The sequence below is a fragment of the Zootoca vivipara genome, chromosome 14 (genome assembly GCF_963506605.1).
Source record: "Zootoca vivipara chromosome 14, rZooViv1.1, whole genome shotgun sequence".
Taxonomy (NCBI): Eukaryota; Metazoa; Chordata; class Lepidosauria; order Squamata; family Lacertidae; genus Zootoca; species Zootoca vivipara.
The window spans coordinates 3,433,670-3,445,719 of record NC_083289.1 but is presented as its reverse complement, the minus strand read 5'-3'; the positions used below and the strand labels follow the sequence as shown (position 1 = coordinate 3,445,719).

General features: G+C 46.2%; 1 protein-coding gene across 1 annotated transcript in view; it reads left to right on the top strand.

Annotated features, from left to right (window-relative positions):
- Positions 1–12,050, top strand: part of APBA2 (amyloid beta precursor protein binding family A member 2) — a 100,358-nt gene that overhangs the window by 82,423 nt on the left and 5,885 nt on the right. Inside the window, exons 8-11 of the mRNA XM_035132241.2 lie at positions 975–1,160; positions 3,163–3,342; positions 5,881–6,093; positions 7,190–7,309. Coding sequence (XP_034988132.2) covers positions 975–1,160; positions 3,163–3,342; positions 5,881–6,093; positions 7,190–7,309 — 699 coding nt within the window. The remainder of the gene's footprint in view (positions 1–974; positions 1,161–3,162; positions 3,343–5,880; positions 6,094–7,189; positions 7,310–12,050) is intronic.

The following is a 12,050-nucleotide window of genomic DNA, read 5'->3' as shown; positions in this document are numbered from 1 at the left end:
TGTCAGAGACATGTTGAACCCATTTCATTTTGAAATGTAAGAGGTGCTTTGCAGAATATTATACTTTTCATATGAGTACTGCATTATATGTGGTTTAACAACCAAGGTTTTTAAATCACCAAATTTAATTAAAAGCACAAACTAAATGGATTTAAACTGAGCTGCATCCAGGGTCTCTAAATGCCCATTTAATTAACTGAAATGTCAGATGGTGTGTGTGTATGTGTGTGTGTGTGTGTGTGTGTGTGTGTGTGTGTGCGTGCGCACCCGCTCCACTTTAGGCTTTTTATTTGTAATGACAGTTTGATTTGCCCACATCATTTATCAAAGAATAGAAAATCAATGATGCCTTCTATATATTGGTAATGGTAAGATTTTTCTGAAGATTAGCATACTCTAAAATGACCTATAATGATTAACCAAAAGATTGATCAAATTTGCTTTTCAGTGCAAGTTCAATAGGAGCTGATCTGTACATCACACAGGAAGAGGCAGGAGAATTCTGGATATTTCTCCTGCAGATTATTGGTGCAGGATTGCAGTGAACTGATGAACTGAAGCATGGAGACCATAAGAGCTTTGGAGGAGTTCTGCTGGCTCAGGCCAGAGCCCTGTCTAGTCCAGGGACCCAATTCCCATTCAGATGCCCCTGAGAACCCACAAGCAGGACATGAGGAAAATGGGCAACTTGCCAGTCTAGGAACAGAACAGAGCCTGGTCTGGCCCAGACCAAAGAGTCCAGGGATGAGGAAGCTGTGACCCTCTAGATGATGTTGCACTCCAGCTTCCATCAGCCTTGGTTCAGTTCTGGGCAGCAGAAGTGGGCTGGCGCATCCGTTTCAAGGCCGTGGGGCCAGCCACTGTTCTTCTAATGTTTTCTCTCTTCTTCTTTATAAAATATGAAGGAAAATGCATCATTTTCAAAAGTAGTTGGGGGCCCATGTTGATAGCTTTGGCTTATTGGTTGCTCCTAGGAAACCATGATGGACCATGCACTGCGCACAATCTCCTACATTGCCGATATAGGTAACATCGTCGTTTTGATGGCCAGGCGCCGGATGCCCCGATCAGCTTCGCAGGACTGCATTGAGACGACCCCCGGCGCACAGGAAGGAAAGAAGCAGTACAAGATGATCTGCCACGTCTTCGAATCAGAGGATGTAAGTGAACAGCATTTTGGAAAATGCATTATTTAGAGGTTGTGCATGACTGAAGCTTTTGCTTGGTTAAGCCTTTCAGAGATGTTCAGGGCCAATGTGTTTGCTGCCTTTTCATTCCCAGGAAGTTTGCTCTCTTTATTCCGCTTGGAATTCCCCGCTCAGAATGCACATCCGTGCGTTATTGCCCTTCTCCTGGAGTGCTTGGACCTTTAATAATTTACCTTACTTTTAAAAGGTCTTTTAAAGCAGACATGACCTAAAATGACAGCATAACATGGACTATCTAGCTCAGTGTTATCTACTTTGACTGGCAGCTGCTCTTCAGGGTCTTGGGCAGAGAAAGATCTTCCCCACCACCTGCAACTTTTACTTGGAGATGACATGGGGCGAAGTTTCTTTCTCCTGCTTGCAAAGCTGTAATACCTGAACCATGGTCCTTCTCTTGCCTTGGGATGGTGAGCCGAGGCTCATCCAGATGTTCCTGGACTACAGCTCCCATCATGTTTAATCATGGGCCATGATGGCGGGGGCTGATGGGAACTGAAGTCTAGCTACATCTGGAGGGCCACAGGTCCCCACCCTTGCCCCGCCCTTAAGGGACATCCCTTGCTTGCTGTCATTGTGATACAGACCATAGCTAGAGCTTTGCAGTGAGGAGAACTAAAGGGCTGGCAAATCATTGCAGGGCATTCAGAGCATAAATATAGGTCACCTAACACAACTGCAGTGATTTAATTGCATTACTCCTTAGTGAGCAATTGAATAGAATCTTGCTTGCGTACCTTTCCTTCTATTTCACAAGTAAAAGAGCTAGAGATGTCCTTTTAAAAATCATAAAAACTGATACTTTGTGGTCTGGAGTATCTCCACGGGAGTCAGTCCTCCACAGTTCTACCTGTAGTTACAATCCTAGTGTAATGACTGGCAGTGGAATATGTATGTGACATGTGCTTGACTCTAGTTTAGTGTGCACTAGATCATAGGCTTCCAAGCTGTGGTCTGTGGATCATCTGTGGTCATGGAATACTAGAATTTTAGAACTGGAAGGGTACCCAAGGGTCATCTAGTCCAGCGTTTCTCAACCGCTGTTCCGCGGCACACTACTGTGCCGCGAGACGCTGGCTGGTGTGCCGTGACGTGCGGCTTGTTTCCCGGGCAACGGCAAACCCTCACCAGCCGGAAGCCTCGGCTCAAGGCTCGCGAGAGCGCAAACCTGGCTGACGAGAGAAAGCTCCACTTCCGCCACCCCCGCACGCCGTTGAGGGAAAGGGAGCCAGAGAAAGGACTACAGTTCCCAGGGGCTCCTTTCAGGCAACTGTTCTCGCCGCTTGCTCTCGCGAGATGGCCCGGCGCCGCTCTGTTCCCCAACCCCACCTCTCGCAAGTTCGCGCTCGCTTGCGGCGCGGTGGTTGAATGTGGGGCGGTGGCGGCGATGGCAGCGCGCTCCGCTGCCTCGTCGTCTCCTCCGACGGAGCTGTCCTTGTCGCCGTTCGTCCGGAAGCTCCGTAAGTGGTGGATCCTCCGAAGCCCCTCTCCCTTTCAGGCTAGCGGAGACGAGCGCGCTGGAGCCGCAGCCGCTGCTTCTAGGAGCGCTGGAATGAGCGGCAGAGGGGAACTTTCTTCCAGGTGTGCCTCGTGATTTTTTTCATGTAACAAGTGTGCCTTGGCCCAAAAAAGGTTGAGAAACACTGATCTAGTCCAACCCCCTGCAGTGCAGGTCCATTAGCTTCTTCCAGGTGGTCCACAGTGGTAACTCTGCAGAGTGGCATAGTTACATGTGTATTATGAATGATGGGCACAGAGGCTGTTCCATTGTCCTTAGAACCTGGTGGTCCTCCCAGAAGGTGAACAGCACAGGCAAGGAATAAAGCCAAGGCTGGCAGCAAGATGGGGGATATAATTTTAAATATTTTAAATAAAATACTTCAATGTCTAGCAATTGTACATCAAAATTGCTGAACAACAGGCAGAAAAATCATTCCACTATTATTATTTTTTGCAGGCTCAGCTGATTGCCCAGTCAATTGGCCAGGCCTTCAGTGTGGCATACCAGGAGTTCCTCAGAGCTAATGGCATAAACCCCGAGGATTTGAGTCAGAAGGAATACAGTGACATCATCAACACCCAGGAGATGTACAATGACGATCTGATCCATTTCTCCAACTCGGAAAACTGCAAAGAGGTTAATTTGCCCTGTTCTTAAAGCAAAAACATATGTTTTGTTGCTCCTTCTTCACTGTAGGGTTAGGAATGTACATGCTGGGAACTCATGTGGAGTTTTAAGAACTCATTTGCAAACAATATATTTTCATCGTATGCAAAGAGTAACATAAAATTAAATCCATTGAGCTGAGTTTTGAATGTTGCTGTTTTTATATATAGTTCATTGAGTTTGGACAAGCAGCCCCTTTGCCCCTTCATCCACCCAGCTTTCCCACACCTCCCACTATTCACTTGTAAGAACATAATATGCACCTGCTCGATCAGGCCAATGGCCCATCTAGCCCTGCATCTTGTACTCACAGTGGCCAACCAGATGCCTCCATGAATTTGTCCAATCCTCTTTGAAAGCCAACCAAGTTGGTGTCTATCACTGCCTCCTGTGGGAGCGAGTTCCATCGTTTAACTACAGATGGTGTGAAGAAGTCTTAATTTTGTCTGTCGTGAATCTTCCAACATCCCATGATGAACACACACATGGATGCGCATGTATAACAAACAGTATCATGGAGAAGGAAGGGTGATGAATGAAGGGAAATAAATGAGCACCAAACTATTTATGAAGTCAATTTATATACTGCTTAATTACAGGTGTCCGGAATCTAGATGTAATGTTTGTCATATAGTTTGCCCTTTGGTAGTTGCTGCTGTTTGTTTACCAATAGTCAATGTGGGGGGAGGAGCCAGATCATGGCCAGGACAGAGGGGATGGGAGCTTAACCCTTCACCTGTCACTGTCCATATTGCAATTGCCACCGCCCCTGCAGCTGCTTAAAAAATGTTTATTAGTATTTTCCATGCCGGAGTGAGAGCCAGGTACCGAGATGATCTGTGAGTGAAGCTCACTCCCCCCCCCCCGGGCCCTGGGGGGAGCTTGCAAGGACAATTGCCATCAAATCATCCTTGTTTATCCTTCACTAATGGTCTCCGCTATTGTCGGAGTGGCATCCATTAAGGCAGACCGGAACCAGAAGCCCACAGTTGTAACTAGTTCAGTCTTTGGCTGGGACCGATGGAAATAGTCCAGACCATCTGGAAGATGCCAAATTGAGGAAGGCTAAGCTAGTCTATTGCTTTTGGTGCCTTCCCTGATCTCCATGGCTTTGTTGAATAGCTCCTCTCCCTCTGCTCCACTTCACACTTGTACATCTCAGTAAAGTATCAACACCTTTTTTCATCAACACAGGGAACTGCCTTATATGAAGTCCTGTCCACTGAATTGTGTCCACACTGTCTGGCAGCATCTCCTCAGGGTTTTAAATGGGGGACACCCCCAGGACCTTCAGGTGCCCTCCCACTGAGTTTTCCCGCTTTCCCTTCATGTCTCCCCCTGCCAATGATCCTTTTCTTTTTTCCTGAGGAAAGCACATCCTTCTCATAGAATTGCAAGCCCATGTAATGGGCCTCCCGCCATGGGGAAATCAGCACTGCACAGAGTGGGCCTGTTGCCTGCTGTGCCTTTACATAGAGCAGTGATGGGCAACCTTTTGAACTTGATGTGTCAAAATTCGCCAAAAAACCGAGCATAACTTGGGTGGTGTGTTACTTCAGAAAAAAACCATAATTTCACGATATTTATAGTTTAAATAACAAAAATGTATAATTGTAATATATAATTGTATTTAATAAACCAAAAACTAATTATTTAACCAAACCAAACCAAAAACCCCTTATTTATCACAAAGTGCCCAGAGTTGTTGAGCTTTTTTGGGGGAGCTGCTAACCAAAGTTTTGGAGGTTTTTTGGGTGGGTGTGTGCAAAAGTTGCTTTGCTTTTTTTGGGGGGATGCCCCAAAGCTGCTGTGCTTTTTTTGGGGGGGGAGAGAACAGAAACAAATGACGAATAATACCTTAGCTGGAACTAACATGCAGCACCGACATAGTCTGCCAAAGCGCCAGAAAAAAACAGCACAGAATGGGTTAAAAAACCAATCTCTGGCTACCAGCAACAACAACAACAAAAAAGGATCTGGGTTTTAATAGTGGAGATAAACTGTAGCAGAGACAAGCTCTAGCGGAGACAAGCTGTAGGAGGAGCGGGAGAACAAATTGGGAAAAAACAACAACAGCAGCGTGAATGGGCCGATGGGGTGCATGCCAGCAGTGAGGGCTCTGCGTGTCACGTCTGACACGCGTGTCATAGGTTCGCCATCACTGACATAGAGGATGCATTGCTTGTGTCCTGTGTCTTGGATCTTTAAAAAAAACATAGTGAGGCTGACTGTATGTTTCCAAAATGGCTTTGCAGATTCTTACACTGCAGGTCCAGCTTCCTAAGTACATATTCCCCATATTTGGCATGTTGTCCTTAAGGGACTTTTCCTGCTACTCATTCCAATGTCCAGTGCTTTTTGGGGGAGGGGAGAGAAAGTGGGATGGCTTTTGGATCCCATCAGAACATTGCACCTTTTCCCCTAGGCTGGGCAAACGCTTTCTTGCAGAATTCTGCAATCCTAGAATTCCCACAAACATTCTCCCTCCAATTTGTTTTATATTTGCAGTTGCAGATAGCCAAACACAAGGGTGAGATTCTTGGTGTGGTCATCGTGGAGTCTGGCTGGGGGTCCATTTTACCCACAGTGATCCTAGCCAACATGATGAATGGGGCCCCTGCTGCTCGTTCAGGGAAGCTCAGCATCGGGGACCAGATTATGTCCATCAACGGGACCAGTCTCGTGGGGCTTCCCCTGGCAACATGCCAAGGAATCATAAAGGTACCACATGTAATGTCTCACTCTGAATGTGACTGATCCGTATGAAGGACTCTCTGATTTGAAAGCAGAAACTGTATGTACGGTACTTTTGTTACCCAAGAAAAATATTTTAATAAAAACCTTTTAAAGGAAGGAACGAAGGTACTGTTTCTCAGTTGGGATGAGAGGGGAGGGGTCTGTCCTGTGGATTGTGGAATCCCACTTCCTAGGAATTCTACAATTACACATTTTGATGTTGCCAACACTGTGGATCTTACCAACAGCAAAGGGAGACCGTGGGAGGATTAGATTGTCACCAGCTTATAAAATTCAAGGTAGCCTTCTCAAGAGCCATGAGGCCTCTCTGTCTTGTTGAAGTCAAGCGGGTCTCACTCTGGCTAGTGCCTGGCTTGGAGACTGCCTGGGAATCAGCTGCCTACCACATTGGGTTCCATTAGGGGAGAAGGGCAGGATAGAAATGTAAGGGGATTTTTTAAAATCATGATGGTGAATGATGAAGCATGTCCTTAGTTGTTGCCTCATCTGCCCATTTGGTAGGTTATGGAGGAATTGAAGCATTGGGGAACGCTTGTTAGCCCAAGGGCCACATTCCCTTGAAGGCAGGCTTCTGGGGGCCATATGCCAGTGGTGGCCATCCAGAGGGACATTCAATCCATTCCAGCCATTCCACCCCTACCGCCCCCTTCTCACACACCCCTACTTACCTCCTTGCGTTCAGGCAACCAAGACACCCACTGTTCAAGTTCAAGGATCCAAGTTCAAGTATACATTTGCACCAGGCAAAAGCATTTTAGAAGGGTGCAGAACAAGATTGGGTTTGGGGGGGTGGGGTGGGGGTGGCCTGAGGATAGTTCCAAAGGCCAGGGAGAGAGGCCTGGAGTGCAGAGTCAACTCCTGGACCTGTGCCTCCTGTCCCCACTGCATTAGAGCATCAAATCACGTCCCATGCAACAAGCTGCAGGAGTCCTTTGGGTGCCCCAAAATGGGATAAGGCAGAACCACCATTAGACACAACCAACTATGAAGTGGCTGCCACTGGAAACTGCTTTCCTTTGTTTGTGATAAAGAACTTGCTAAGCTTGAGAATATTTTTCAGGGTCTTAAGAACCAGACGCAAGTGAAGTTGAACATTGTCAGCTGCCCTCCAGTCACCACTGTTCTTATAAAGCGACCGGACTTGAAATACCAGTTGGGCTTCAGTGTACAGAATGGAATTGTAAGTTCCCTTTCCCTTGTAGTGCTGGTATGGTTGTTGGATTTGAAAACTATTGTCCTTGCTCAAAAAGAGTCGGATGGATAAGCACAATGGTTCTTATTTGCTGTTTTAAAAAAATATTACTGAGATTTTTCAAATAAACAAAAATTACATAATTACAAAACACATAAGAAATAACTTAGCTATGAGCTTAGTCCTTGTGCTACTTGTGGATGTGCAGAAAAAAGGGAAAACCCAAACAATTATTCAAATAGTGACATGGAAATCCAACAAAGATAATTAGTAGATTTTAAGCTACAGACCAAAACTGTTTAGGTATAACCCCTGCTCATAATGACACTCTGGAGGAAGAACTGCTCCCTTCCGTCTCAAAACAAATTCAACAAACAGAGACTAAGTAATTGAGGTTCAACTCCTCTAACTTTTCTGTAACATTCTGTAACTTTTTCTGCAACTGCTAACTGCCTTACCTTGTTCCACCATCCTTTTAAGGTGAATTGGAAATGAAAATTTAAATTGCTGGGCTGCTTTGAGAATGCAACATTTAGCTGAGGGAAAAAGGCGAGTGAGTCCGTAGGTGGGCATGATAGAAGTGTATAAAATTTTGCACATGGTGGAGAAAGTTGACAGATACATTTCTCCCACTGGCATAGTGCTAGAACCCAGGGTGCTCCCATGGAGCTGAGTGTCGAAAAATTCAGGACAGACAAAAGTGCTTCTTCACACAGTGCTTAGCTAAACTACGAAATTCACTCCTGTAGGATGTGATAATGGCAATTAGATTGGGTGGCTTAAAAAGGGGTTAGAGACATTTAGTCCCATGGACTGCAAGAAGATCAAACCTATCCATTCTGAAGGAAATCAGCCCTGAGCGCTCACTGGAAGGGCAGATCGTGAAGCTGAGGCTCCAATACTTTGGCCACCTCATGAGAACAGAAGACTCCCTGGAAAAGACCCTGATGTTGGGAAAGATTGAGGGCACTAGGAGAAGGGGACAACAGAGGACGAGATGGTTGGACAGTGTTCTCGAAGCTACCAACATGAGTTTGACCAAACTGCGGGAGGCAGTGGAAGACAGGAGTGCCTGGCGTGCTATGGTCCATGGGGTCACGAAGAGTCGGACACGACTAAACGACTAAGCAACAAACAACAATGGTTATCAGTGGCAACTAGTCCATGATTACCTATGGAGTCTGAGTCATCATACATCTGAACAGCAATTGCTTGGGGCAAGAGTCAAGAGTGAGGACTATTGCTTTAATGCCATCCTTGTGGGCTTCTCAAAAGAGACATCTAGCTGGCTTCTGTGGAGCTGGGATAGCTCAGTTGGTAGAGCATGAGGCTCTTAATCTCAAGGTCATGGGTAAAAGATTCCTGCATTGCAGGGGGCTGGACTAGATAACTCATGTGATCCCTTCCAACCCTACAGTTCTATGATTCTAGAACTAGGTGGGTCTTGGTTTGATCAAGCAGACAGACCTTTCTTAGGTTATTACGATGACTTCTGCAAATAGCTGATTAGTAGCCATGATATAGCCTTGTTGAAAACCTGCTAAGGAGCAACAGCAAGTGAGGACTCTTGCTTCACAGCCTGCCTTGAGGTCATCCAGCTGACTGGGAACATGATGCTGGACAAGAGGCCCTTTCCATATTAGCCAGCAGGCTTGCTTGTTGATAGTTTGATCTCAAAGAAGTTCATGCCAGCTGTTATATTTGGAAGTCACCTAGCTGAAGCAACATTTGCACTAAAAAAGAACTCTCCAGTCCAGTTCTTCATGGCAGGGTGGTAAAAATCCCTCTGTTCATCCCTATGCCACACACACACCAATTAAACTTTCTAGTCCACATCCTTGCAGAGGTATCTTAAACAGATGACAGGAAAAATTTCTGGCACAGTTTTTTACTCCCAGTATGTTGTGTCCCCAGATTGCTTTCTGATTTGGTTTCCTATAAGGCAGAACCACTTTAACTGGGGTTTGGTACCATCTAGTGGCTGTTAGGTGTACAGTGGTACCTTGACTTGCGAACGACTCAACAACCGAATTTTTCGACTTACGAATGGGGCTAATGGCTGCACGCTTATGAATGTCTCGGCATCTGAAAGGAAACCACGGCGGTTTTAGATAGGGATTTTTCGACTTACGAATTTTTAGATAGGGTTGCTTCGACTTAGGAATTTTTCCATTTCCAATGCATTCCTATGAGAAATTGCGTTTCCAATGGCGCTTTTTGAATTACGAATTTTTCGACCTACGAAGGTGCCTTCGGAACGGATTAAATTCGTAAGTCGAGGCACCCCTGTATTCACAATTGGCCTCAATGCCACCCTGTTCAGTGAATGTCTAATGCAGGGCATATCGAGCACTTTTGAAGGCAAAACAGAAGGATCCACTTTGCCTTGAGGAGTAGGAGGATTTCTAAATGGTGAATCTGGAGTACTAGAATGTCATCTGACTGACATTCTTTTCATATAACTATTTCAATGCATTATATGTAGGGCTGCTTCTGAAAACAGTTCAGAAACTTCAGCTGGTTCAGAAGTCAGTGGCCAGGTTGCTCACTGGGACAAGACGTTTTCAGTGTATTGCACTGATCCTGGTCCGACTGCATTGGCTGCCAATTAGTTTCCAGGCCCAATTCAAAGTGCTGAGCCCTAAATGGCTCAGCACCACAATACCTCAAGGGCTGCCTCTCCCCATAGGAACTAACCCAGACCCTGCAATCATCATCTGAGGCCCTTCTTCGTGTGCCTCCTCCATGAGAGGTCCAGAGGGTGGCAACATGAGAATGGGCCTTTTCTGCAGTGGCTCCCTGTTTGAGGGATGATCTCTCCAGGGAGGTTCGGCAGGTGTTGTATTACATACCTTTAGGTGCCAGGCAAAAACTTTCCTCTATAGCCAGGCCTTTGGCCTCTAACCATCTTTGGCCTTTTAGAAGTGAGCGGGATGTTATTAATGTATTTCCTTTCCCTCTTGGCTTTAATAAATCTATGTGAGGGGGTTTCTCTGTTTGTTTGTAAGTTGCTTTGGTTGAACAAATTTTAGCAACAACAACAACAGCAATAGAAAAAGAATGCCTGTGTTGCAATTCTCACACTGAGATTTGTGATATTTCTGCCTTTTGCATTGTGTGATCTCATCCCATACTTTCAACCTTCCTGGGTTTTGTTTTTCACATCTTGCATTTTGCTTCTGATGTTGTTGTTAACATTACTGCTGCCTCAATTTTACCTTGGCAAGGACTTTGTTTTGCATATACAGTGATGCCTCACAAGACAAAATTAATTCGTTCCACGAGTCGTTTTGTATTGCGAAAATTTCGTCTTGCGAAGTGCGGTTTCCCATAGGATTTAAAACAAAACAAAACAAAATGCAAAAAAAATCATCTTGCGAAGCACGGCCATAGAAAAATTTGTCTTGCAAGTCACCAAAAAAACCACAAAACGCTTTCATCTTGCGAGTTTTTCGTTGCGCGAGGCATTCGTCTTGCGAGGCATCACTGTAGTCTAATATGACGATGGGGATCCCATGGCCCTCCGGTGTGGCTGGACTGCACTCCCCCATCCCTGACCATTGGCCCTGCTGGCTGGATTCCAATAACAACAATGTCAACATCTCTGATCTGATGTAGTCAAATAATGATAATTGCATGTATGCATGTTGAATTTCAAATGGGGAGCCAACCTCATATATTTACTAAAGGTGAGAGGCACTTCAAAAGGTGTGAATTTACCTACTGGTAGCAGGATTTTTATGTTTTAATGCTGTGACTCAGAGTTGTGCCTTATAGGCTGTGCCCTTGGATGTGCTCTGGGCTGCATCCTGTGCAAGAGGGGCCAGCCCTTAGACCCTCACCCAATACAAGGCCTTAGCCCTCACTTTTGGCAAGTTTGCATAAAGCTGACATGGAGCTGCCTTCCCCAACCGGAAGTCCTCCAGATGGTTTGCACCACAGCTCCAATCAGACCCAGCCAACCCAGCCTTAGAGCAACGGAAAACTTTCTCAACCTTGGATCCCCAGATGGACTACAGCTCCTCTTATCCTGACTGCTGGCCCTTCTCACTAGGGATAATAGGCTGAGAAAGGCTGATCTAGACAGTTAAGAACCCGTGAGCCTCTTAAGAAAAAGAGGAGATTAGGTCAGTGGTGTAGCGGGCATTGCCAGAACCCGGGGCAAGGCAAGCATTGCACCACCTAACCCTCTTTTGGGCATTGTGCAGGAGGCAACAGATATATTTCGCTGCACCCCTGCGACAGCTGCTCCTTACAGAGGTTGCCTGCTGGTCGCTGTGTTCACTCTTTCATCTCAGTGAGCTCCCACAACTTCTCTGTGTTGCCATTGCAGGCTGTTTACTTTGCCCAAGAACACATGCCGGGAGGGAGGCCCCAGGGAAGGACCAGTATAGGCCAGGAAAAGTCTGGGCTCCAGCCAGCAGGAGTTCTGCCCAGGGGTGGGCATCCCTTCATTGGCTACAAGAAGGAGGCACCTATGCAGCTCTGAAGGCCTGCCTAGCCTCCCCATGGCTCCAGAAGGCGGCAGCCAGGAGCTCAGCCATGCAGCCTCTGCCAGGGAGCCTGCCATGGGGGCACAGGGTTGCACCCCCTCAGAATTCAACTCCATAGGCCACAGCCCCCTCACCATTGGATTGGGCATATGTGTTAGCATATGGCATTTGGATAGAGCAAAAGTTACCTTTAGTGAAATGAAGTGTTGCTTGGAGCACATCTTTGATTGGAAAGC